Source organism: Antennarius striatus, chromosome 3, assembly GCF_040054535.1.
Source record: "Antennarius striatus isolate MH-2024 chromosome 3, ASM4005453v1, whole genome shotgun sequence".
In the NCBI taxonomy this organism is placed as follows: domain Eukaryota; kingdom Metazoa; phylum Chordata; class Actinopteri; order Lophiiformes; family Antennariidae; genus Antennarius; species Antennarius striatus.
In genome coordinates this window covers 2,147,315-2,172,395 of record NC_090778.1, presented here as the reverse complement: position 1 = coordinate 2,172,395, position 25,081 = coordinate 2,147,315, and the positions used below count along the sequence as shown (strand labels likewise).

Here is a 25,081-nt window from a genome sequence, read left to right as displayed (position 1 = left end):
CATTATTATATTACACATTTAACAGACACATGATATTGGGATCAGTGTAACTATTAGACTTGAATGAACAACAACCATTTGTGTGCAGCTGAGATGAGATTCAGAAATGAAATGTAACCCCAGCCAGAACCCGACACAGAAGAACAACCAGCACAATATAAAACAGAACATTAGGATTGGACTGCATAAGTAACTAAGTATGCTATTAATATAGAAATACTATAATACTTGTTACGGGTAGTTCAAGTCTGGACCCCAAGGAGCAGAGACTGACACCAACGTAAAAATAAAGTTTTATTGCTCAGGCAAAAACACAAGTGAGCAATGAAACCGAAACAACAGAGCAAAAACTAAAAAATCCACAACCCTGAGAAGAGCATGTAGCAGCGAGAAAACTAGGTACACTAGCATCACGAACACAGGACAAAATAATCACAGGACACAGGACCTTGGCAGGGTCGGTTCTGATTTGCCCCTTCTCCACAACGAAACCTAAAAAGCCAAGAGGAAACATGAAACTCACACTTCAGGCTTAACAAAGAGTCTATTCTCCAATAGTCGCTGTAACACCAGTCTAACATGCTGGACATGTTCCTGAGAAGTGCAGGAAAAAATTAAAATATCATCAAGATAAACAAATACAAATTGATTAAGCATGTCCCGTAATACATCATTAATCAATGCTTGAAAACCCCCAGGGGCATTAGTTAGTCCAAATGGCATGACCAAATACTCAAAATGACCGAGAGGAGTGTTGAATGCAGTCTTCCACTTATCCCCCTCCATAATTCGAACCAGGTGATAGGCGTTACGAAGGTCCAACTTCGAAAAGACGGTTGCTTGGTGGAGGTGACCAAAGGCAGAATCAATGAGCGGAAGGAGATATTTGTTCCTTATGATAATGTCATTTAAGCCCCTATAATCGATACAGGGCCGGAGTGTTCTGTCCTTTCCCACAAAGAAGAATCCCGCCCCCATTGGTGACGATGAGGGACGAATGAATCCAGCAGCAAGTGAGTCAACAATGTAGGTCTCCATGCCCTCTCTCTCGGGTCTGGATAGATTATAGAGCTTACTTGAAGGGTAAGAGGCACCAGGAACAGAGGGAGATCTAAGGGAACAGAGGTGAGATCTACTGGCGAGGGTGGACTTGGTGTGGATGAGACGGAAACAGGAACGGCAGAATGCAAACAGTGTGAGTGGCAGAACAAACTCCAGTTGGTGATTGAAGAGGAAGACCAGTCTATATGTGGGTTATGGAGCTTTAACCAGGGGAGACCTAACACTAGTGGGGAACTGGGGGAAGAAATAATATACAGAGAAATTACCTCATGATGGTTCCCAGAAAGCAACACGGACAAAGGGGTTGTACGATGAGTAACTAGAGCTAGAAGCCCCCCCATTGAGAGCAAATACATCTCTGGGTTCACCAAGGGGCTCAGTGGGCAAGTTGGCACTAGTGACAAACTCATTGTTCAATAAAACTTTCATCAGAACCACAATCTATTAAAACCTGTAAAGGGAAATAAACTTGTTGCCAGGATACAGTACCTTTGAGGACAATGCGGTTAGAGGGCGACTCAGCAGACGTACGGGTCACCAGTGCCCCTCCTGACACCGATGAGCCTGCTCCTTTGGCAGGACGCGGCAATGCGCTCTCCTGTGACCCGCCTGGCCACAGATGCAGAGCCTCAGTTCAAAACGACGTTGGTGCTCTTCAGGCGTAAGTCTCATCCTCCCCAACTGCATGGGTTCCTCACCGTTGGAAGTAGATGAAACCAGTGGAGAAGAAAATGTGGAGGGAGGTGGCTGGGGATGTGGTTGCTGCTGTCGAGATGGCCGGGGTCGGGAGAGTGGAATAGGAGCACTCTCCCTGGCTGTCCTTTCCCTGCTTCTCTCACGAAGACGGTTATCTAGACGAATTGTTAAGGATATTAACTCATCTAGAGAAGCCGTCTCATCCCTAGCAGCTAATTCGTCCTTTAACTCTTCACTTAACCCGCGAAGAAAAACCCCCTGTAAAGCGCTCTCATTCCATCCGCTCTCTGCTGCGAGAATACGGAAGTCTACGGAATAAATGGAAACAGGGTCTGAGCCCTGACGCAGGGAAAGGAGCCGTCTACTGGCTTCCTTTCCTTGCAGAGGATGATCAAAAACTTTCCGCATCTCAGCGGTGAACAAAGCATAATTACTGCAAACAGGTGAATTATTGCTGGCCATTGCTACAGCCCAAGCAGCAGCTTTATCGGACAATAAACTCATAATAAATGCTACTCTCGACTTGTCTGAATCGTAAGTTGACGGCTGCTGATCAAAAACAAGTGAGCACTGGTGGAGGAGCTCCCTGCACGACCCTAGCACTCCTGAGTACCTGACCGGAGAGGGAATGAAGGGTTCCCTGTGCTGGCTGGGTTCGGTGGCAGGCAGAACAGGTGCTGGAACGTCGACTGGAGTGGCAGGCGAAGGAAACTGAGTGGAAAGCTGTTCCAAGCGGTTGTCGAGCCTAGTAATGCTGGAGCCGAGTTCGCTGAGCGAGTCCATGATCTCCTGAAGTGCTCTTTCGTGGACTCCCAACACGGGCCCCTTGACAGGCCAACGCCTGCCGGATACCATCAGTCTCTGCGGGGTCCATGGTGGCCAGATTATTCTGTTACGGGTAGTTCAAGTCTGGACCCCAAGGAGCAGAGACTGACACAAACGTAAAAATAAAGTTTTATTGCTCAGGCAAAAACACAAGTGAGCAATGAAACCGAAACAACAGAGCAAAAATTAAGAAAAACCCACAACACTGAAAAGAGCATGTAGCAGTGCGAAAACTAGGTACACTAGCATCACGAACACAGGACAAAATAATCTGGCACCCTCTTAGGGAAAAGCCAGGCCTTTTAACATGAGGCTGATGAGCCGAGTGGGAACTGGTGTGTCTCGTCAGCTGCTACGATCCAGACACCCCCTCTGACACAGCTTCACCTGTCAGCAGAAAATGAGTTTTCACAACAACAGACCTGCCGAGCACACCATCAGAACAGAACCATGACAGTACTAAAACAATGGTTTGTTTGTTGTCTAGAACGATCTGGTTTAAATGTTTTGTTTCTAGTCTACAGGGTGTTTCTGTGTCATTCTAACAAATCATTTTAATCTTTAAATTATGACATTTTCTTTAAAAAATTTTTTTTTTTTTTATTAAACATTGTCGTGGAGGAGTGATGTTCTTAACTGCGTGACCTTCTTTATTTAGCATCATGAAGTGGTTTATTATATAAAGTGAAAGAATGTTAAATCTGTAAGGACCCCAAATAATCAACCTCTGAAAAATGAGATCATAGTAAACTCTAGTGGAGCAAACAGAGTTCAGATCGATAGGCAAACAGATGGCTGGTACAAAGTCGTGGATTTACTTCATAACAACAAAAAATTACATTGATGATGAGACAACATTGAAGAACTTGGAGCAGGTTCCGTCTAGTTCTGTCTAAAAGCGGGATTCCATCTGCCTGCGTGGAATGGAGATGGAGAAAATGGAGATTAAATGAAATAAAACAACAATCCAAACCCATGACAGACGAGTCTGGAGGTCTGTTTTACATGCCTAAATTCTCACATCTGCTGCACCTTTATTCCCTGAACATGTGATATAAAACAGCGCGTTGCGTTTGTCTGCGCGTCTTTACGCGCGGCGGTGAAAGGAAGTGTGGAAACGATGCGTCTCCTGCCCAGACCAAACCCACGGCCGTCAGCTGTTCAACGCGCTCCTCGTTATTTCCGTGGCTGCCTTCCGTGGGAGGCTCAGTCCGTCCTCACGCTGTGACCCTCCGTGCGCACGGAACCCACGACCCGCATGGCGCGCCGGTGCGCCCAGATCCTTCCAGCGGTTCTGCTACTCGGACTGGCGGTAGCTGGAATTCTGCTGCTCGTCCTTCCTGCTAAACTGATTGAGATGCCTCCTGACAACATGGTGATTATATTTTTATTCTTACATTTCAGACTGACAGTCATGAAACCACTTCATATATAAGCCCTCTGCTTTTAAACTAAGAATTCTTCTATATTCCATAACAAGTTTTACACTGACAGGTGTACAGAAGGTATATTTGTATCATACGAGTACTTGTTTTGAGATATTTAATAAAAGAAAGACAAAATGTGGCCAATTCAGTTACAAGAAGTAATCAGAGTACACTTACAAGTGTGCTGTTCGTCCATTATTATTAGCATACAACATAAAGTAGACTTGGAATCTATACTAGAAAACTACTGAAGCATACTTGAAAAGAAACTTTTCATAATGATCACGTTAAGTTTATGCTTGAAGCCAAAAATCCTGTCCAACATTAATAGTCTTAAGATGTTCACACGGACAAGAGTTCATCTTGAATCACACTAGGGGTTCTGCATGCAGTTGTAGCACCAATATTTGGGTTAGAGTACCTATTTGTGTCAGATCCGTCCATCCTTTAGCCATAAAGCCTGAACCATGAAAACTTCAAGAAAAATCTAAATTTTGGATTTTAAAGTCTAATGGAACCTTCTGATGAATTTTTTTTTTTTAATTACAAAAATATGAGCTTTAATTTGTAATATTATGACTAAATCATGGAAAATGCAGATGCATGTCTGATTGTATTGGTTGGCTCTGGGAAAAATGTCAAATTTTGATGTAGAAGTCTCAAAATCTTGAAAGCCAAGTATGGAATGTAATCCATTTGGCTTTATAGGTTTAAGGGGTACAGTTTGAGGAGGTTTGACTCCTGCTTTCATGTGGCAGATGGCTTTCCACTACATGAAGGGTGTCATTCTGCCTTTACCTGTAGAACACATGAATGTGACTTTGAAGCTGTTGTTACAGAAGAGTATATAATGGGAACGACGTTAACACAAATGAATGAACTGGGATACCACAAAAAGAATAAAACACCAGATTGTGGCGGGAGCGGAGTATGGGGTGGTGAGGAATACCGGAATTGAGTCGACAACGCCACCTGGGGAATTGCACCCCAGGAAATCCTAAACTCAGATTGATCACACAGGTCCGTTATACCACTGGGGCGAGACTGTTTTCCATTAAAACAAACAAATTTTTATTAACAAAAGAATTAAAATAATACAATATGTGGCACACACCAGTTATGCCGTACTATAGGGTGAGCACTGGGGTCAAAAGGAAATAAGGGCTGGGGCTCCAGGCTTACCAAGCGGCAGGGACAACCAAAATCAAACGAATCACCCAGTGACACTGCACACACTCAAACCAAAAAAAGGGATCGTGAAGAACGCGCCACCACCAAGGATAAAACTGCCGCTGTCAGCCCGCAGCACCTAACAGAAAAGGAAAAACAATTAAAACAACAGAACAGCACAAACTGGTGTGGACTAAATGATAATTCACATTATTTAAATATACAAACTAATTCAATAAACTAATGGTAAATAACAAAATGTAACTGAGAATGAATTAACCAAAATAAGAACAGAACCAAAATAAAGAACCAAATGAACAAAAGGAAAGTCAAAGAGCCAAATAATCCAAAATCAAATGTGCCATACTTCAATAAAATGGTTAAGAGGGCCAGTATGAAATAAAACCTGTATAAAAGGGCCAAGACTAAGCCATTATAAAAAAGGCCAGGGCTAATGAGAAGAGCCAGGGCTAATGAGAAGAGCCAGGGCTAATGAGAAGAGCCAGGGTAGCAGCGTGGCCCAAGGAGTAGTGGTCCGTGGTGTCCTGTAATGGCCAGCGCGCCGCAAGCACAGCACACCCCAGGCAACGGGAGGATGTGCGTCTCAAACACGCCTGGGGTACACAGCCTGGGATTTACACAGGGATGTTAATGAGCTGGTGCGTGGAAACACAGCAAACGAAGGCGGACAAAGCGCAAACTAACATACCAGAGCGGGCAGGTAGACAGACGCGCTGAGCAGAGCTCCACACAGGTCAGCCCCTCTCCCTCGGCCCCCGACAGCCAGCCACACTGGAACAGGTGGAGATCGTGTCACCACAGTGCGCATTACGCACCCACAGGAGGGAAAGATGGCAGGGTGCTTACCTGGGCGAGACGGTTGGGTACCTAAATGGCGACCACACGACAGGTTCAAACCACCCAAATGGGAAGCCGTCTGGGGAAACTGAGCTGCCGATGCCACGCCAAACAATTTGCGGCCACGCTGAGCCACAGCCACTACGGGAGTGCATGAGGAGCAGGAGAGAGCGGGCGCGACCGCACGCACCTGAATATAACAGTGTGCGTAGCACCGCCCCCCCCCCATCAGTGCGCCACAGCTGTGCGTAAAAGGCTGACACAGTGCCAAACAGTGACAGGGAGGGAAATAGCCTCTGGCTACACCTACCCCCACTTTTTGAATCGTCGGCCCGACGACGTGTGCAAGAAGCTGGAGCTAACACCAAGGCCGGAAAATGGCTAGCTGGGTGTTGGACACTGGACTAGCGGCAACACCAACAGCACCATCACTGCGACCAGCAGACCGGGGGAGATTATGTACATTTGAGTGGTGACCAGCAGTGCAGCGAGCAGTCCTGCGCAGGGCCTGCTGACTTGTACTTGGTTGATCATTTGGAGACGAAGGAGTTGGCAACCAGAGATTTTCAGGCACTGGAGAGATTGGCGGCGCGAGCGGGGCTGGCAAATGGGTCACGACAGAGGTGCCTGGGGGACATGAAGCGGCAGCTACAGGTGGTGGACGGGGTGTTTCAGGAAGCAAGACCCACAAGTCACCATCGCTCGAAGACTCATCTGGTGCGGCCAGGGCAGGCGGAGTGGACACCTCCAATGAAGGAGGTGCAGCCTCAGGCCGGACCACTGCCTTTAGCATGTCCCGATGCACGTTTCGAACCTTGTGCAGGTCATTCACCGGGGCAACAGTGTAAACCGTTCCTTCACTAATAGGAGCCCTTACCACTTGGTGGACGACTGAGCTCCAGAGATCTTGGATCTTCTGGCGCCCCCTACCGCTGTGGTCCCTCACATACACCAACTGGCCCACTGAAAGAGGCACCTCCCGAACACGTTGGTCGTGTCGCTCCTTTCGTTTGTCAGCCGCTGCGAGCAACCGCTCACGGGCACCCTCAAAAGCAACCTTGAGTCTGGCTTGATGTTCCACCACCCAATCCTGTACATTGCCTGGTTCTGGATCATCAACTCTACCAAGGAGGAAGTCTACAGGAAGCCGAGGTTCCTGCCCAAACATCAAGTAAAACGGAGACTCGCCCGTACCCTGGTGAGGAGTGGTGTTATAACAAAATAGAACCTGAGGCAAACAGGAGGCCCAGTCACGTTTCCGTGTTACTGGAAGAGTCCGAAGGAGGTTATGCAGAGTTCGGTTAAACCGCTCGCATTGGCCGTTACCTGCCGGATGGTATGGGGTAGTACGGGATTTTGCAACACTGTACAAGGAGCAGAGCTGGCTAATTAACAAACTCTCAAAACACCTTCCCTGATCCGAATGAAGGCGGCTCGGAACGCCAAACTTGTAAAACCACTCGGAGATCAGCACCTGTGCAACAGTGGAGGCCCGCTGATCACGTGTTGGGACAGCCACAGTAAATTTACTGAACACGTCGGTCATAACCAGGACATTTTCATACCCGTTTCGAGAAGGCTCCAACAGCGTGAAATCTATGGCCAAGATCTCATTGGGTCGGGAGGCAAGCAAGCGGCCCATGAAGCTGTGAGTCCTAGGTCCAGAGTCCTTGGCGACCTGGCAGCGCTCGCATGCCAAGACCCACTGCTTGAGGTCAGCAGACATGTTTGGCCAATAGCAACGCTGTCTGACCAAGTCTGTTGTTCTTTCAATGCCCTGGTGACCGTGTTCTTGGTGGAGCTGGTTCAAGGTCTCCTGCTTTAGAACTGCAGGCAAGATAAGTTGGAGACACCCCTCTCCCCCGTCTGAGCGGAAGACCTGACGAAAAAGTACCCCATCTTTTTCCACCAAACGGTCCCATTGACGCAACAGAACCAGGGCTTCCTTAGAAAGTTGCTGGCGCTCATCCCAGTTTGGTCGTACCTTACGTCGCCAAAATGGCAACACTGTCTTTAGGAGGGGATCATCCTCCTGCAAGGACTGGAGGTCAGCAACAGAATGAGAGGGGAGAACAGAAACCATATGCTGAGTGGTTGACACTACAGGGCCTAGGTTAGAGTCAAGCTGAAAATCAGCTGGAACTGCAGTACCAGGCAAAGACTCAGTCCCATGGAGGGGACCAGGCACATACTGTCGTGACAGCGCATCGGCATTCTTGTTGCTACGGCCAGAACGATACTTGATGTCGAAATCAAAAGCGGCAAGTTGCGCAGCCCAACGCTGCTCCGTGGCCCCAAGTTTTGCAGACTGGAGATAACTCAATGGGTTGTTATCAGTGTAGACAATACATTTATGCCCCAACAAATATTCCCTGAATTTCTCGGTCATGGCCCACTTGAGTGCAAGGAATTCCAGCTTCATAGAGCTGTAGTTGGACATGTTGCGCTCAGTGGGCCGCAGACCCCTGCTGGCATAGGCCACCGGTCGGACACCGCTGTCAGTCTCCTGGGAGAGGACAGCACCAAGGCCACTATGACTTGCATCGACTTCCAGAATAAAGGAGCGTGAAAAGTCGGCATAGGTGAGGACCGGGGCAGACAGCAACTTTGCCTTTAAGGCCTCAAAGCTGTCTTCACACTGAGCTGTCCACGCAGCTCGCAGATCCTGACCAGACCTCCTCTTTGACTTGGTGCCTGCCAACTCGGCCACCAGTCGATGCAAGGGAGCTGCCAGCTTGGCAAAGCCCTCTACAAAACGCCGATAGTAACTGACGAAACCTAAAAAGGAGCGCAGTTCGGACACATGGCTGGGGCGCCGCCAGTTAGCCACCGCTTCAATTTTCTTGGGGTCTGTGGAGACCCCCTGGCTTGAAATCACATGCCCCAGGTAACCAACCTCCCGCTGAAAGAATGCACATTTTTCAAGCTTTGCCTTTAGGCCCTCCTTCTGAAGTCGCCCGAGCACCATTTCCAGCCGCTGCAGATGTTCTCCAACAGAGGAGGAATATACGATGATGTCATCCAGGTAAAGCAGTAAGGACTGACACTGCTGATCACCAAACATCCTCTGCATCAGCCGCTGGAACGTGCCTGGGGCATTACACAAACCAAAAGGCATGCGGTTAAACTCGAAAAGGCCAAAAGGTGTACAGAAGGCGGTTTTAGGCCGGTCTGGCTCAGATACGGCAACCTGGTTATAACCACTGGCCAGATCAATCGTGGAAAACCAGCGGGCCCCTGAAAGTGCATCCAGGCTCTCCTCGATACGAGGCAAGGGGAATGCATCCTTCCTGGTTTTGCTGTTCAGGAGGCGGTAATCCACACAGAGACGCAAACTGCCATCCTTCTTCCGGACCAACACTATCGGCGACGCATAGGGGCTGCTGCTCTCCCTAATGACCTCAGATTCTAACAGTTGGTTAATATGAGTCTTCACGGCTTCGTATTCCGATGGAGGAATGCGCCTATACCTCTGCTTAACCGGAACGTTATCCAGTAGCGGTATCTCATGTGAAATGAGGTTGGTGCAGCCCAGGTCACCATCATGGGCAGAAAACACTGAGTAGTACTTGTGCAACAATGACTTTACACTGGTCTGCTCCTGATCAGTCAGTGCAGACAGGTCAAGTGACTCTACCTTACTTAACACTGAGGGGAGCACAGTTTGGGAGGAAACAGTTGCCAACATGGACTCCTCCTCTGTCACACCAGCAGGCAAGCTGACAACCTGAGCAACTCCTAAGGTGCCAAGACCAGTCCGTGGGTAAAGGAGAACCTCAGTTGTCCCAACATTAACTATAGGGACATACACTGTACCCCGGACGACCTGTACCAAGCAAGGAGATGCCAGCAGACCAGCAGGCAGACCACCTTCAGGAGGCTCGAACAATACGCTTTGGCCAGAAAACCGTTCAGAGCAGGTGCTAGCAACCAACTTCATCATCCCCCCAGGTATGCGCACGGCTCGTCTGCCCCGAACCCGCACAGCACCTGTAGGGCTTTCTGGGGCTGGGCTGACAGACTGATGGCACTTCTGCAAAGCTGCAATGATTGGGCCAGGTGCCTGTGAGACCGAAGGAGAATCAAAAAGAGAAGGGCCGAATGTACCAAAGAGATCTCTATAACATCGGCGAAGCACATTCATTCCCAGGATTCCAGGAACAGAAGAGATGGCACCTGGGGGGTCTTTAACAACAAGGATCCCACAGCGAGGCATCACCTTGCCACAAAGTTCTACGTCGAGCTCCAAGTAGCCGATGTATGGAATTGCCAGGCCGTTAGCTGCTCGCAGCTGTAGCCAGTGGCAAGAATGAAGGCGATCATGGCCCCAAGGTGCAAACCGCTCCAGAAAGAAGCTCTCTGTAATGGTAGACACCATGGATCCTGTGTCCACCAAGCAGGAGACAGTGACTCCCCCAATGGAGACATCAATGTTAGGACAAGAAGCAACCAATTCAGCTGCTGCACCTCCCTGTGAGCCTAAAGACTCCCCAGCTGAGCTGTGGCTCGACAGCTCAGCGGGCTTCAGTTTTCCGACAGATGGGAAGAATGTGGGCGTCCCACAGTATTTGCATTTAACCCAGCAACAGAATTAGCCCTGGCTCGAGGGGGAGCCCGCTCTCCATCACACTCACGAGCAAAATGGCCAGGCTGCTGGCACCTCCTGCAGATTACAGGGCCATTGCGAGGAGCCCGACCTTGGGGGCGAGAAGCCCCAAGGGAGGCTACAGTCTGCGTGAGACGATTAAGCTGCTCCTGTTGGCGTTCCAAGAGATCCATCAGCTCACCGAAACCTGGGCCCTGTGAAGTGACAGTAGGAGTTGGCTGAACACAACCCTGCACTCCGTACTGCAGGCCATAAGCTGATGGCAAGGAGAAGCTGCGGCCCCTAGCACCCCCTGGAAGACCTTCCCTCTCCCACCGGATAGCCTCACCCCGTAGTTCCAACAGGGTGGCAGTGGGCTGCCTGCGAGAAAACTGTTTAAGTTCCCTCCGGAGAGAACTATCAAGAACATGCTCAGTAAATTGATCACGAAGGAGAACATCGGCATTGGGCATCCCATCAGGTGCACACTGTTTGACCTTGGCCATCAGAGCCATAAGAGCCAAGGAGAACTCCAGGAGCGTCTCTCCCTCAAGTTGGTGACGAGAGAAGAAAGCTTGCTGTAGATTGACATAGGACTGAGGACAGCCATATAGCTCCTTTAAGATGGCGAGTACCCGGGATGGGTCCCCTCGCTCTGCACTAGATCGAAATTTGATCTCCTCCTTCGCTTCTCCCTCCAAATGATCAAAGATGAAAAAGGCTTGGTCAGCAGCAGAAAGGTGGCGGGCCCGCACACACGCCTGCACTTCTTCTACCCATTCAGCTATCCCAATACCGGTCTTACCATTGAACATGGGACACTTCCGTTCTCTTGGTATTAGCACCAGCCGCTCGAGAGCAGCAGTGGCACCTCCTGCAGATGGGACATGACTGTCGTGGGCGGAGGAAGAGGAGCCGGCCCCGCCAGAGCCCGCCATGGGAGCAGCCCGCTCCTGACGAAGTCGCTCATTGTCCGCCTTAAGCTGCAACACCAGCTCCTTAAGCTGCTGCACCTCCTCCTCCATGCTGACGGCGGGTACGCTGCACCAAACCCTAACTACTAACAAAAAAAATTTGGATCCTAGGACAACACTGCTGCCCTGGCTCTCACTAGCAACACAAATATACCAAAGAAGGGGGGGGGGAACTAATAACAAAAAGGAAAACAAGTCTCTGCCCCTTTAAATGTGGTATCCTGCCGACAACGCCAGAATGTGGCGGGAGCGGAGTATGGGGTGGTGAGGAATACCGGAATTGAGTCGACAACGCCACCTGGGGAATTGCACCCCAGGAAATCCTAAACTCAGATTGATCACACAGGTCCGTTATACCACTGGGGCGAGACTGTTTTCCATTAAAACAAACAAATTTTTATTAACAAAAGAATTAAAATAATACAATATGTGGCACACACCAGTTATGCCGTACTATAGGGTGAGCACTGGGGTCAAAAGGAAATAAGGGCTGGGGCTCCAGGCTTACCAAGCGGCAGGGACAACCAAAATCAAACGAATCACCCAGTGACACTGCACACACTCAAACCAAAAAAAGGGATCGTGAAGAACGCGCCACCACCAAGGATAAAACTGCCGCTGTCAGCCCGCAGCACCTAACAGAAAAGGAAAAACAATTAAAACAACAGAACAGCACAAACTGGTGTGGACTAAATGATAATTCACATTATTTAAATATACAAACTAATTCAATAAACTAATGGTAAATAACAAAATGTAACTGAGAATGAATTAACCAAAATAAGAACAGAACCAAAATAAAGAACCAAATGAACAAAAGGAAAGTCAAAGAGCCAAATAATCCAAAATCAAATGTGCCATACTTCAATAAAATGGTTAAGAGGGCCAGTATGAAATAAAACCTGTATAAAAGGGCCAAGACTAAGCCATTATAAAAAAGGCCAGGGCTAATGAGAAGAGCCAGGGCTAATGAGAAGAGCCAGGGCTAATGAGAAGAGCCAGGGTAGCAGCGTGGCCCAAGGAGTAGTGGTCCGTGGTGTCCTGTAATGGCCAGCGCGCCGCAAGCACAGCACACCCCAGGCAACGGGAGGATGTGCGTCTCAAACACGCCTGGGGTACACAGCCTGGGATTTACACAGGGATGTTAATGAGCTGGTGCGTGGAAACACAGCAAACGAAGGCGGACAAAGCGCAAACTAACATACCAGAGCGGGCAGGTAGACAGACGCGCTGAGCAGAGCTCCACACAGGTCAGCCCCTCTCCCTCGGCCCCCGACAGCCAGCCACACTGGAACAGGTGGAGATCGTGTCACCACAGTGCGCATTACGCACCCACAGGAGGGAAAGATGGCAGGGTGCTTACCTGGGCGAGACGGTTGGGTACCTAAATGGCGACCACACGACAGGTTCAAACCACCCAAATGGGAAGCCGTCTGGGGAAACTGAGCTGCCGATGCCACGCCAAACAATTTGCGGCCACGCTGAGCCACAGCCACTACGGGAGTGCATGAGGAGCAGGAGAGAGCGGGCGCGACCGCACGCACCTGAATATAACAGTGTGCGTAGCACCGCCCCCCCCCCATCAGTGCGCCACAGCTGTGCGTAAAAGGCTGACACAGTGCCAAACAGTGACAGGGAGGGAAATAGCCTCTGGCTACAAGATGTTAAATCAGACTATTGACAGAGGGCGGTGCTTTAAACGCATCCTTTCAGTACCAGAAACACAACGAGTCTGATCAAGATCAAAGAGTGTTTTCCAGCAGCTCATCGGTTAATCCATTGTTTAAATGAGGTGGTGGAAGCATAATGTATGTGTGTGACCTGTAACACTCTTTCAGTATGGAATCGTTCTGGACGCCGGCTCATCCCACACTTCCATGTACATCTACAAATGGCCAGCCGACAAGCAGAATGACACCGGCGTTGTTACCCAGCACAGTGAGTGTAATGTGGAAGGTGAGTCGAAGGAGCTTCAGTTACATCCAGGTGTTAACTTCACCCATCTCTCTAAAGTCTAATTAAAATGTTTCTAGAGCTCTTAAAATGTACTATGAAGTAACTGATGGATGTCCTGGATGTAGAAACCTGATAACCCCACGATCAGCAACATCTTGGTAGACAAAAGCACGCAGGAGAGAAGACCAACACACAACCTTTGGTAGACCTTGTACCTCATATTCCAGATTGCATCCATTTGGTTTTTATTTTGTCCTATTTGAAAGTTGTATTTTTAGACACTTTTACCTTTTATGCTCTCGCGGGCCACATAAAACGATGTGATGGGCCACATTTGGCCCACGGGCCTTGAGTTTGACACATGTGTTCTAGATGGAAGTAAAGTTGAATTTAAAAACATTTATTTGACTGAGCTGACCTTTCAGTCTCGACTATTCGAGCGTTACTGACGCCCATGCTTTCACTTCCACAAAGTCTTCCTACAAAAAGGTCCAAAATATTTCTTGTGCAAGATTTTTGTTCCCAAGTGGTCTACTTCCTCCCCAGACAGTCTGAGCTAATGCCAGTTATTCCTCTTCTTGCTTGAGTGTGTTTTCAAGGTTTCCCTAGAGACACCGTATCTTCTCTCATTGGGTCTCAACTAAAACAGGGAAGTCTATTTTTATAGAACGGAATATGAACAAATCTCTCTTCCTGTTAAGGTGGAGGGATATCCAGTTATGCAGGAGTTCATGGTGGTGCAGCAAGAAGTCTAGAGGCCTGTTTGAAACATGCTGTGAAGATCATCCCAAAAGTCAGACACGCCCAAACTCCACTTTACCTGGGAGCGACTGCTGGCATGAGGCTCCTAAAGTCAGTCAGACCTCCCACTGAGACGGGATCATACATGTGTTTAACCTGGTGTCAGTCGTTAACGTTCACCCTCTAATAGTCTAGTCAACGCCACGGAGTCCCTCAGGGTGTTGATGGAGGTGGAGACCAAACTTCGCTCGTACCCCTTCAAGTTCAAGAACGCCACCATCTTGGACGGGCAGGAAGAGGGAGTGTTCGGCTGGGTCACCGTCAACTACCTGCTGGAAAACTTTGTCAAGGTGAGCCTTTCTGAGCAATACAGACAGACTCAAAGGCAAGAACCCCCTGGAGGTCTTCTTCTTCCTCTCCCTCTTCTTCTTCTTAATTTTATTGTTTTTTGTGCTTCTTAGTACAGTTTTGGTGGACATTGGCTGAATTCCGGCAAAGAATCAATTGGTGCTTTGGATTTGGGTGGTGCTTCCACTCAAATTACTTTTGAGATGTCAGAAACGGTGGAGGAGAAGGACAATGTGATGAAGCTGACCCTTTATGGACAAACGTACCGGCTGTACACCCACAGCTTCCTGTGCTACGGTCAGGACCAGCTCCTGAGAAAACTGCTGGCTCATCTGATCACGGTACCATGACTCATGAAAAGATGGCCGTTGTTTTCAGGAATCTCTTTCTGACTGGGCACCAGAAAGACCAGGTCCAGGTCCCAAGATTCTCTAGTGCAGGTTACTGTAGAGTGTCTGCTACTCCAATCAAAGAACAGGAAATAATATAAATTATAATATAAATTAATTATTATCATATAAATAATCAGCAATAAATAACAACATCAATGGAATTATTATTATTATTATTATTATTATTATTATTATTATTATTATTATTATTATTATTATTATTATTATTATTATTATTATTGTCCATCCCTCCATCCATCCATCTTCCTCTTTGTGGGTAAATATTACTTTTTTCCTCTCATGGACTTGTATTTATAATAAGGTTTAAATTAAATTAAATTTAAGGTAGTGCAATACAGAGCTTTGGTGTGAAAGTGCTGTAAAGAACTCTTTCAACACTGTCTGGACATTGTGTTGAACCTCTTGCTTCTAGTCTAGCTTACTGTTTAGGTGAACGCCCAGGAATGTGTCGATGATTCATCCAGATGCAGAGAATTTATCAAACTGACATACCGATAACGGCGATCTCACTTATACCTAAGTCACTTTTTTGTTCTTTCAGACTCAAGGTGTGAAGACCGAAATATCCCATCCATGCTATCCACAACATTTTAACATATCCATCAAACTGGGTCGGGATGTCTTTGACTCTCCGTGTACTCAGAGCAACAGACCGGCCCAGTTTAACCCCCAGATGTCTGTGGTCGTTGTGGGAACAGGAGACTACCTGAGCTGCCTGGACAACGTGACACACATGTTTTCCTTTGACACCTGCTCGTACTCCAAATGCTCTTTTAATGGAGTCTTTCAGCCCCAAATTAGAGGAAACTTTATGGTGAGATACCTTCATGACTTCACTGAGGTCAGCAACATTGCCTCAACTATACAACCCTGAATTTGGGCTCCAGAAATCAACATTATATCCGATCACTGATGGTTTTAGTCTGATTTTTACAAAGATTTTAGTCTGTCAGTCAGTCTGTCCCCCATTTTAGTTTCCAAAAATCTGAAAAACTCTCAGATAGTTTGATATTAAATTGGGTATTATAATATTATACAGACATTCACTGTTCATTTAGGCACTGGAATTACTTCCTGGTGAATTTGTTGTATTGTAGACAAGCAGTGTTCAAGTGCAAGCTGCAAAGTTGAGTCGGTAAACTTTGGGCAGGTTAATACAACCAATCAGAAATATTCTGTTTAAGTTGCAGATGTCTGATTGCAGACAATGAGGAGGATTGAGCGAAGGCAGGACATTTCAGGAGCTTCTACTTCTATATTTGGTTCACCATTCAAAGTCACTCTCAGGTTCTGTCTTGTATTTCAAGTAAGGGTCTAAGAAGTCTTTGTTCTCAAATGTATTGGCTGTCAATGGTTTGGTGGTTGATGTACTTGGTTGGTGGTACATGTTAAAGTCACATCTATGAGGATGGGAGGACCCAAGGTTTTACAGCAGAACATCGCCCAAAGCGACATACATTCACCACAGGATGTGACAGACAATGAGATTGTCAAACAAGAGCAAGGCCTTCTGTTACTTTATGGTCCAGCTCTGGTTTGTGATAAATAAACCAGAGCTGGAGTCAACATTGAACTATTATAGTATGTCTTCATTTCTGCTTGTCATGACGATTGTCTCCCCACATTGACTAGGTTTCTTATCTCCAACAGGCATTCTCTGCCTTCTTCTTCGCTCACAGCTATCTTCATCGCCTCACCAATATTCCAATCACATCCCCCAAACAACTGAAGGAGGCAGTTCGTTTAGTTTGCCACATGAACATCTCTGAGGTACTCCAGAGCACACATCTATCCCTAATGATCAAAGATCTTCAAACCACCACTGCTCAATATTCCACAAACTTTCTTCCAAATGACAGACATAATAAATGATTTGCGTACCAACACAAATGTCTCTCACAGATGACTGAACAGACAAAGCAGCCTGAGAAATACATGAAGAACGTCTGCGCCGTCTCCAACTTTGTGCAGGTCCTCCTGACTCAGGGCTACGGTTTTGATGAGAACTCCCTGCCTTCCATCTCTTTTCAGAAAAAGGTCAAGCGTAAAGAAAGATCTCTTTTCAATCATCACCTGCTGGGATTTTATTGTGTGTAAACGTTGCTCATCTTCTGATGTTCTGTTGTGTGTTTGCACAGGCAGGAGGAGCGTCTGTGGGCTGGGCTCTGGGGTGCATGCTAATTCTGAGTAACATGGTACCAGCAGAGAGACTCGGTCTGATGAGGGCTCTGCCCTCGGGGCCGTGGGGTGGCCTTCTCCTCCTTTTCGTCATCCTCCTCCTCATTACTCTGGTCAACCTAATCATGATCTACAGAAACACACGAGCAAGAGAAGGAGTAGTGTAAGAGCCCCCCCCCCCCCTTCAACCTGCATTCCAGTTACAGCATAGAACCTTATGAGATTTCTTTTTATACATATTGACCTTGATTTTTTTTTCTGATATTGCCTTTAATTGATTATTTTATACCTCATTAGGCCTAATTATAATAATTAAGACATTATTCAGAACTTAAATACAAAAGGATCCTAAAATGAAAAAAAGAAAGGTTTGAACTATAAATAGCTATAAATAGGACTGAGCCAAATGTAGGATCAATAAAGTTATTTAGTGTTTAGTGTTGTTGTTCAACATTTGTGTCCCATCGTGTTGTTTTGTGTGTGTCGACTTCAAATCTAATTGCACGAACACACCAGCAGTTCATTCCCATTCACATGATGATGATGATGAAATGTTCAAATGTGTATTTTTTTTTTTTTTGGTGCCAGAATATTTTCAGTATAATTGTCATCCATATTCTTTTTATTATCTATCTCACATCAACACCAAGAAATTCTGTGTGCTCCCTTCGTGGGCTGAGACCCACGACAGGAAGGCATAAGTAGATGGTGAACAGTTGGTAGTGTGTCCATTATCATCTATAAAGAAGTTTAGATTATTAATCATAATTATAAGTGATTTATTTTAATTAGTGGTATAAAACTCTGTAAGTTAAATTAGTGAAACGTTATTAATGGATACTAATTTTTTTTTTTAATAAAAAAAGAAATTAAATTCTTTAAACCGGAAACGGAACAACCCCCGGAACTTGTTCTTCATCGGTGTTTCCGGCGGAGGCTTAACAGAGTTGCAACACAGGAAGTTTGTGTTTTAGCTGCCCAGAGAATCAAGCGTTAAAGACAACAGCCAGTATCTAAGACAACCTGGTCTAGCGAAGCCTAGTCTAGCCTAGCCTAGCTAAGCCCAGTCTATTTTAGTTAAGCCTAGTTTAACCTAGCTTAGCCTAGCCTAGTTTACCCTTGTCTAGCGTAAAGACCCGCGGTTGTAATCGTATGGTGGTTTGGGTAAGTGAACCTGAAACACAGGAGACTGTTGATTGGATAGCGGACACTGACGTCAGAGCGACTGTTTCGTGCATGAATATTAAACTCGGTGATAAATCAGACGGAACATGTTCGCCGGACTCCCGGAACTCGGAATCTCCAACGGAGAGGACCTGAAGGAGACCCTGACCAACTGCACGGAGCCGCTGAAGGCCATCGACCAGTTCCAGGTGGAATCACACCTGTGTGTGTGTGTGTGTGTGTGTGTGTGTGTGTGTGTGTGTGTGTGTGTGTGTGTGTGTTTTAAATGCTTCAGGGTGTTTTTGTCTCTAATAACTATTTATTGTGCTTTTTGTTGGATAAAAAATCTATTTAAAATGATTTTTCCATTTGTCTCTATCATCTCTCTAAGTGGGTTTTGCTCATTTACTCAGCTTTTCAATATAGATGAATTGATATATTTATGCTTTACATTTTTAGACTCAAGGCTGTATTGTTTTATTAATATTTTCTTGATATGACTTAACTGACTAAAGACTACCGCCTGAAAGACTGTAGGATGTCTCTGAAGGATTTCTCCACAGGGCTTTTAAGGGTTTCAAGATGGCCCATTGTTTTTTCAGCTATCAAATTTCAGTCTTAACACATTTTATCGTGCATTCAGAGTTTAGCTGTAACTCCATTAATAACTGAAACAGTGGTCTTTTCACCACAAATATCTATTTGTTTTATTACTTTTGTTCATTTTTGTTTGAAGCTGTCTTATGGACATTATATCTTCACTACTCCTGCTCCTACCTGATGTTTAGCATTCTAATGCTAGTTAATCAGTCAGCTACAGCTTGAACTATCTTTTGGTGATGCTTCATGCCTGCAGGTGGAGAACGGCATCCTGTTGCCCACTCTCCAGTCGGCTCTGCCCTTCCTGGACCTCCATGGAATTCCCCGGCTGGAGTTCCACCAATCCGTGTTTGACGAACTTCGAGAAAAGTTGATGGAAAGAGTTGCTATCATTGCAGAAGGCAAGGAAGAAGACAGGTGTGTACCGGTTGGGTTCTGACCTGGAAAGATGTTTCCTGAAGGAAGCATCTCATCAGGCTTGTCTTTCTCTGTCTCTACTAACAGATATGGAAAACTAGAAGAGCTGCTGGAGAAGAGTTTCCCCCTCGTCAAGATGCCGTCCATTCAGCCGGTAGTCATGCAGGTGCTCAAGCATCTTCCCAAGGCAAGTTCTGGGGCTTGTGCTGTAGTGCGCGTAAAATAGAAGTGTACAGTTTAAGAAGTATTTAAACGCTCCTTCCTGCAGGTGCCAGAGAAGAAGCTTAAGCTGGTCATGGCTGATAAGGAGCTGTACAAAGTGTGTGCTGTGGAGGTGAAGAGGCAGATCTGGCAGGACAACCAGGCACTGTTTGGGGACGAAGTGTCGCCCCTCCTGAAGCAGTACATCGTGGAGAAAGAAGCAGCTCTGTTCAGCAGCGACCTCTCCGTCCTTCACAACTTCTTCAGCGCTTCTCCTAAAACACGACGCCAAGGCGAGGTGAGGATTCAGGCGTCAGATCTGCCCGCCCGACGGGGTCCCGACCGGTCCGGAGAGACGTTTCTGAGCGTCTTTTGTCGTCGCAGGTGGTCTTAAAGCTGACCCAGATGATCGGAAAGAACGTCAAACTGTACGACATGGTGCTGCAGTTTTTACGGACGCTCTTTCTGCGCACGCGGAACGTCCACTACTGCACGCTGAGGGCAGAGCTGCTGATGTCTCTGCATGACCTGGACATCAGTGAGATCTGCTCAGTGGACCCGTGTCATAAGGTGAGGACACACGGCGGCGGTGAAACACACTCTTCTCTCGTTGTTTTCCTCTGCATCACGCTGTCTGTCTTCGATCTAGTTCACGTGGTGTTTAGATGCTTGTATCCGTGAGAAGTTTGTGGATGGCAAGCGAGCAAGGGAGCTTCAAGGCTTCTTGGATGGAGTGAAGAAAGGACAAGAGCAAGTTCTTGGGTAATCCGTGGAGGGGATTCATTGTTTTCTCTATCCAGAATGAATGGGTGAATGGATTTCCAGAGTGTTTCTGTCTGTTTCAGAGACCTGTCCATGATCCTGTGTGACCCCTTTGCTTGTAACACCCTCACCCTGAGTATCATGAGGAACCTGCAAGAGCTGCTGAGTCAGGACGCGTTACCCAGGGTGAGCAGACTGAGGCAGCGTGATGTGCGTTCGTACGGAGAGTCACGGTGCAGCGGTGTAAACGACCCCGTCGAGCTGAAAGCAGCTTTTTTTAAAACACTTTAACACATCTATGAGATAGAACCTAATTTCAACTTTTAAAACATTGACACACACTTCAGGTCTCTGGTTTTAATTCTACATTTTCTATATAATGTATTGCTTTTATGCAATTAGACCGAGTTTGATACAAGTTCTGAAATTCTGTAGAATTTAGGGTGAGACACATGTAGAAATTACCTTGAAAAAAAAAGTGGGAAATCTCACCTCACATCCCTACAAAGTCTACAGAGAAACATGATTTACCTTTCAGAAATAGGTTTTTTTAAGTGCACTTACTTGATTTTTGTTCTAAAACACAAAACCAAAATTGAAATAGTCTTTTCTAAAATCCAACAAAAATAAAATATTACTCCTCCCCTTATTGGCTTTAAAAATAAAAAAAGTTTTCAATTCTATTTAGTTTTTTTGCAGGTTGAAAGGATAAATCCAATACAGTATTTTCTGCACTATAAGGTACATTGGATTATAAGGTGCACCTTCAATGAATGGCCTATCTTTAAAAAAACAAAAAAAACATATATATATATATATATATATATATATATATATATATATATATATATATATATATAAAATATAAAAAAGGCACACTGGATTATTAGGCGCATTGTCGGTTTTTGAGAAAAGTAAGGGCTTTTAGGTGCGCCTCTTAGTGCGGAAAACACTGTGACTTGTTTTTTGTGATTGGTTTCTGAAACCAGAATCAAATGAAGTGGGTTGTGAGAGTTTACCGAGCCCACTGCGTGAACAGGAGCCTTCTCTCTGTGTTTTTACAGGACAGTCCAGACCTGATGCTGCTGCTCAGGATGCTGTCTCTGGGTCAGGGGGCGTGGGACATGATCGACAGCCAGGTCTTCAAAGAGCCGCGTTTGGTACGTAGAGCGTGAAGGTCACTGATGGTTCAAGACTGGAGTCTTTTGTATATCAACATGAAAACCTCCATTACAAACATATGAACATGGTTTTTGAATGTTCTACCTGTGTGGACCCTGTCAGGACCTGGAGGTGGTGACCCGCTTCTTGCCTGCCATGATGTCAGTGGTTGTTGACGACCACACCTTCACCGTGGAGCAGAAGCTTCCCAGTGAGGAGAAGGGTTCCCTGTCGTACCCCAGCACCCTGCCCGACGCCTTCAACAGGTGCTGCGTGGAGCAGGACGCTCTATAACTCCTTATTCACTGACACTCTATAACTCCTTATTCACTGACACTATAACTCCCTATTCACTGACGCTCTATAACTCCTTATTCACTGACGCTCTATAACTCCTTATTCACTGACACTATAACTCCTTATTCACTGACACTCTATAACTCCTTTTTCAATGACACTCTATAACTTCTTATTCACTGACACTCTATAACTCCTTATTCACTGACACTCTATAACTCCTTATTCACTGACACTCACTGACAGCAAGTTTACGTAAAATGATGTAAACTTGGTATTTATTTTTATTTGTATTTTTTCATCTTTTTTTTAAACTGCCATTATAATCATGAACATCGTAACTCCAAACAAAGTAAGCCGAGATAGACCCAGATAAAACAAACTCAATCTTAATGTTAACAGTCAGAAAGGAGAACCTGCATCTTAAAATGTTATATTCTTTTTGTCTTTGTGTTTCTGACAATTTTTTGTAGTTTCACCGCTAACTATAAATGTAAATATTATATTTATGAAATCTTGATCGATACTCAAATTTATATCTCGTAAATTTTGAACTTCAGTGTGAATCAAACATATACTGTATGTTTGTATATATGTTTAAATTTGTAATTGTATGATATATTTTATTTGGTTTTATTTGGTTGGTTTTACATGATGCTCTCTAGACTTCATTTCTCATTGGTTGTGGTTATAAAATTGTAAGTAATTCACCAAAATTGTCGCTTTTTCTCAGCTCAGTGTTTCAGGAACTGATTGTTATCCGGTCCCGGATCAGGATTGCATCACATCATGTGTTTCTATAGTAATGGAGCTCACACTGTGTTGAAGCAAATCAAATGAAAAGACGAGCTAACAGCAACTTTTTGTGGTTGCGGCCCCCCCAGGTACCTGCAGGAGAACAGAGTGGCCTGTGAGATGGGTCTCTACTACGTCCTTCACATCGCTAAACTGAGGAACAAGAATGCCCTGCAGAGACTGCTGCCGGCCCTCGGTGAGCCCGACCTCGGATTTTATGTTTTATGACTTCAAATCAAAGCTTAATCTCTAATCCCTAATCCCTGTCCCGGCAGTGGAGACCTACAACGACATGGCCTTTGGCGACATCTTCTTGCACCTGCTGACGGGACACCTCACGCTGCTCTCGGAGGAGTTTGGATCCGAGGACTTCTGCTCCGTCGTCTTTGACGGCTTCCTCCTTACGTCCTTTTCCAGGTGTGTGGACCCTAAAAGCCCGTCTGCCAGCTGTCGGTGTCACGTGTTCCACGTGATTTATCGTGAGCATCAGACACAGGTTGATCTACTGCACACAAAGAGCCTCTTCATGTTCCTCACCAACATGTCTTCCAGTAAGGAGAACGTCCACAGACACACGCTCCGAATGCTGCTGCATCTCCACCACAAGGTGCTGCCTTCATGCATGGAGACCTTGATGAAAACCCTCGAGCCTCCAAAACAGGTGGGTTTCTTTTCTTCATTTAAGTTTGAGAAGAATTTTTTAGAGGATAGTGGAGTCATTTTAAAACCAAATACCACTTTAAAATAAATCCAATCATATCTGCCCACCTATCAACCCACAAGGCAGCACAAAGATGGGCTGGAGGAAGTAGCCTCGTGGTTTGAGGCCAGTTCTTGTCCCAGGCTACGGAGCGACTTAGTTTCAGTGTGTTCGATCGCAAAATGTGGTCCTTACCAAAAATAAATAAATCCAAATCCAGTTTTCCAAACCCATTTGTAAATAACTCAGCGCACAATAAAGGAAAGTTAAAAGCACAGCGGGATGTCAGTACATGATAAAATATACAAAACACTGAAAGACCACAAACGAGTTATCTAGAAACACTTCAACTATATATAATATGACCCTAGTAACCCTCAATCATGCCCTGTGAAATTTAAGCTTTTGATGTCAAAAACCCAAAATGCATCTTTTTCCACATTTTTGGCCAAACTTTATCACTTCTATGTCCAGACAGTAAAGCAATGAAAGATGATGTTGCTTTTCATTTAAATGCGTTGTAACAAGACACGCTTCTTTTAAGACACATACACACGCACACACACACACATATATATATATATATATATATATATTAATTTTTTTATATATAGGCAATGCTTTTTCATTTACTGGTAATAAGGTTCTAATGGTGCTCATTCTGGTCTTGCATTAGTAAGGGTTTAACATCAGTTAAAGTTAGTATCGACATCCTCCTACAGACTAATGGTAATAAATCAGGGTTACAGTGTGTCGCTTGTGCTAATGCTAATGCTAATGCTAAGTGTGATGCTCCGCCTGCTGACCACAGAGCAGCGAGCCGGTGAAGGAGCTCTACACCCAGGTGACGGAGAAGCTGGAGGCCCAGAAGAAAAGCCCGGCGCCGCTAGAAGAAACCCCGTCTCTGGACCTGGGGCTGCACCCGGTGACGGTCCCCACCACCGCCTCCACCCCGACCACGCCCCACTGAGACACACACGCCTCACTGACACACACACACACACATTATGCTTTTTTGTAATATTGGCCAAATACATAATATTTTCTGAGATTGTTGTGTTTTTATTTGATTTTTGTCAGAAGTGAAATAGATTTGTAAATAAAGGATTAGAAGAAGAAAATGTGTTATTTTTCAGTTAATTTGAAAATGGAGCGTGGTGTTTATGTGTGTGTGTGTATGTGTGTGTGTTTTTGGTATTATTGGTACGCTTCCATTAAAGAGAAGAAAAATCCACAACGGCCCCTGAAATAATTTAGACTGACGAAAGAAAGAAATACGAATTTACTGAAAATTAACCAATTAATATCAGGCATTTTTGTTGAATTGTAGTTCAACAAATTATTTTAATTTACTAATTATATGAATAGGGCGGCACGGTGGCGCAGTGGTTAGCGCTGTCGCCTCACAACACGGCGGACCCGGGTTCGAGTCCCACTCTGTGTGGAGTTCTCATGCTCTCCCCGTGTCTGCGTGGGTTCTCTCCGGGTTCTCCGGCTTCCTCCCACCTCCAGAAACATGCTCTTCAGGTTGATTGGCCGTTCCAAATTGCCCGTAGGAATGAGTGTGTGTGCGTGGTTGTATGTCTTTGTGTGTGGATACAGCAGTGGTAATTATATGAATATTTAGTTTTCTCTGTGTGAGTTGTCATTACTTCTGGGTACAAACTGTTCTGATGCCTCTACTATGTTTTTGCCTGTTTCGTTACTTCAGTAATCTATTTCCAGTTCTGTATTTCCATCATTCAACACCC

General features: G+C 45.8%; 2 protein-coding genes and 2 long non-coding RNA genes across 5 annotated transcripts; 2 read left to right on the top strand and 2 right to left on the bottom strand.

The window, feature by feature from the left end:
* Positions 1-3,647: 3,647 nt before the first annotated feature.
* Positions 3,648-18,058, top strand: LOC137592691 (ectonucleoside triphosphate diphosphohydrolase 2-like). Its single transcript, XM_068311022.1, has 9 exons — positions 3,648-3,958; positions 13,436-13,553; positions 14,255-14,405; positions 14,485-14,644; positions 14,756-14,983; positions 15,597-15,869; positions 16,706-16,825; positions 16,958-17,092; positions 17,194-18,058. Exons 1-9 carry the CDS (start codon positions 3,842-3,844, stop codon positions 17,398-17,400), a joined length of 1,509 nt encoding a protein of 502 aa, XP_068167123.1. The 5' UTR covers positions 3,648-3,841; the 3' UTR covers positions 17,401-18,058.
* LOC137593092 (uncharacterized) lies at positions 4,950-13,106 on the bottom strand. 2 transcript variants are annotated; one of them, XR_011035075.1, is made up of 4 exons: positions 12,961-13,106; positions 12,803-12,885; positions 12,106-12,232; positions 4,950-5,319 (listed from the first exon to the last, which is right to left on the bottom strand). It is a non-coding gene; the product is annotated as an uncharacterized lncRNA (long non-coding RNA). The 2 variants fall into 2 exon arrangements; XR_011035074.1 differs by lacking the exon at positions 4,950-5,319 and having other exon boundaries at positions 11,900-12,232.
* Positions 5,680-6,193, bottom strand: LOC137593093 (uncharacterized). The gene is made up of 3 exons (XR_011035076.1): positions 6,048-6,193; positions 5,890-5,972; positions 5,680-5,808 (listed from the first exon to the last, which is right to left on the bottom strand). It is a non-coding gene; the product is annotated as an uncharacterized lncRNA (long non-coding RNA).
* Positions 18,059-18,175: 117 nt separating the features above from the next.
* nelfb (negative elongation factor complex member B) lies at positions 18,176-24,462 on the top strand. Its single transcript, XM_068310804.1, has 13 exons — positions 18,176-18,606; positions 19,254-19,414; positions 19,502-19,601; positions 19,683-19,913; positions 20,000-20,185; positions 20,265-20,377; positions 20,461-20,563; positions 21,442-21,537; positions 21,662-21,804; positions 22,720-22,826; positions 22,906-23,047; positions 23,183-23,291; positions 24,142-24,462. Exons 1-13 carry the CDS (start codon positions 18,505-18,507, stop codon positions 24,298-24,300), a joined length of 1,752 nt encoding a protein of 583 aa, XP_068166905.1. The 5' UTR covers positions 18,176-18,504; the 3' UTR covers positions 24,301-24,462.
* Positions 24,463-25,081: the final 619 nt, after the last annotated feature.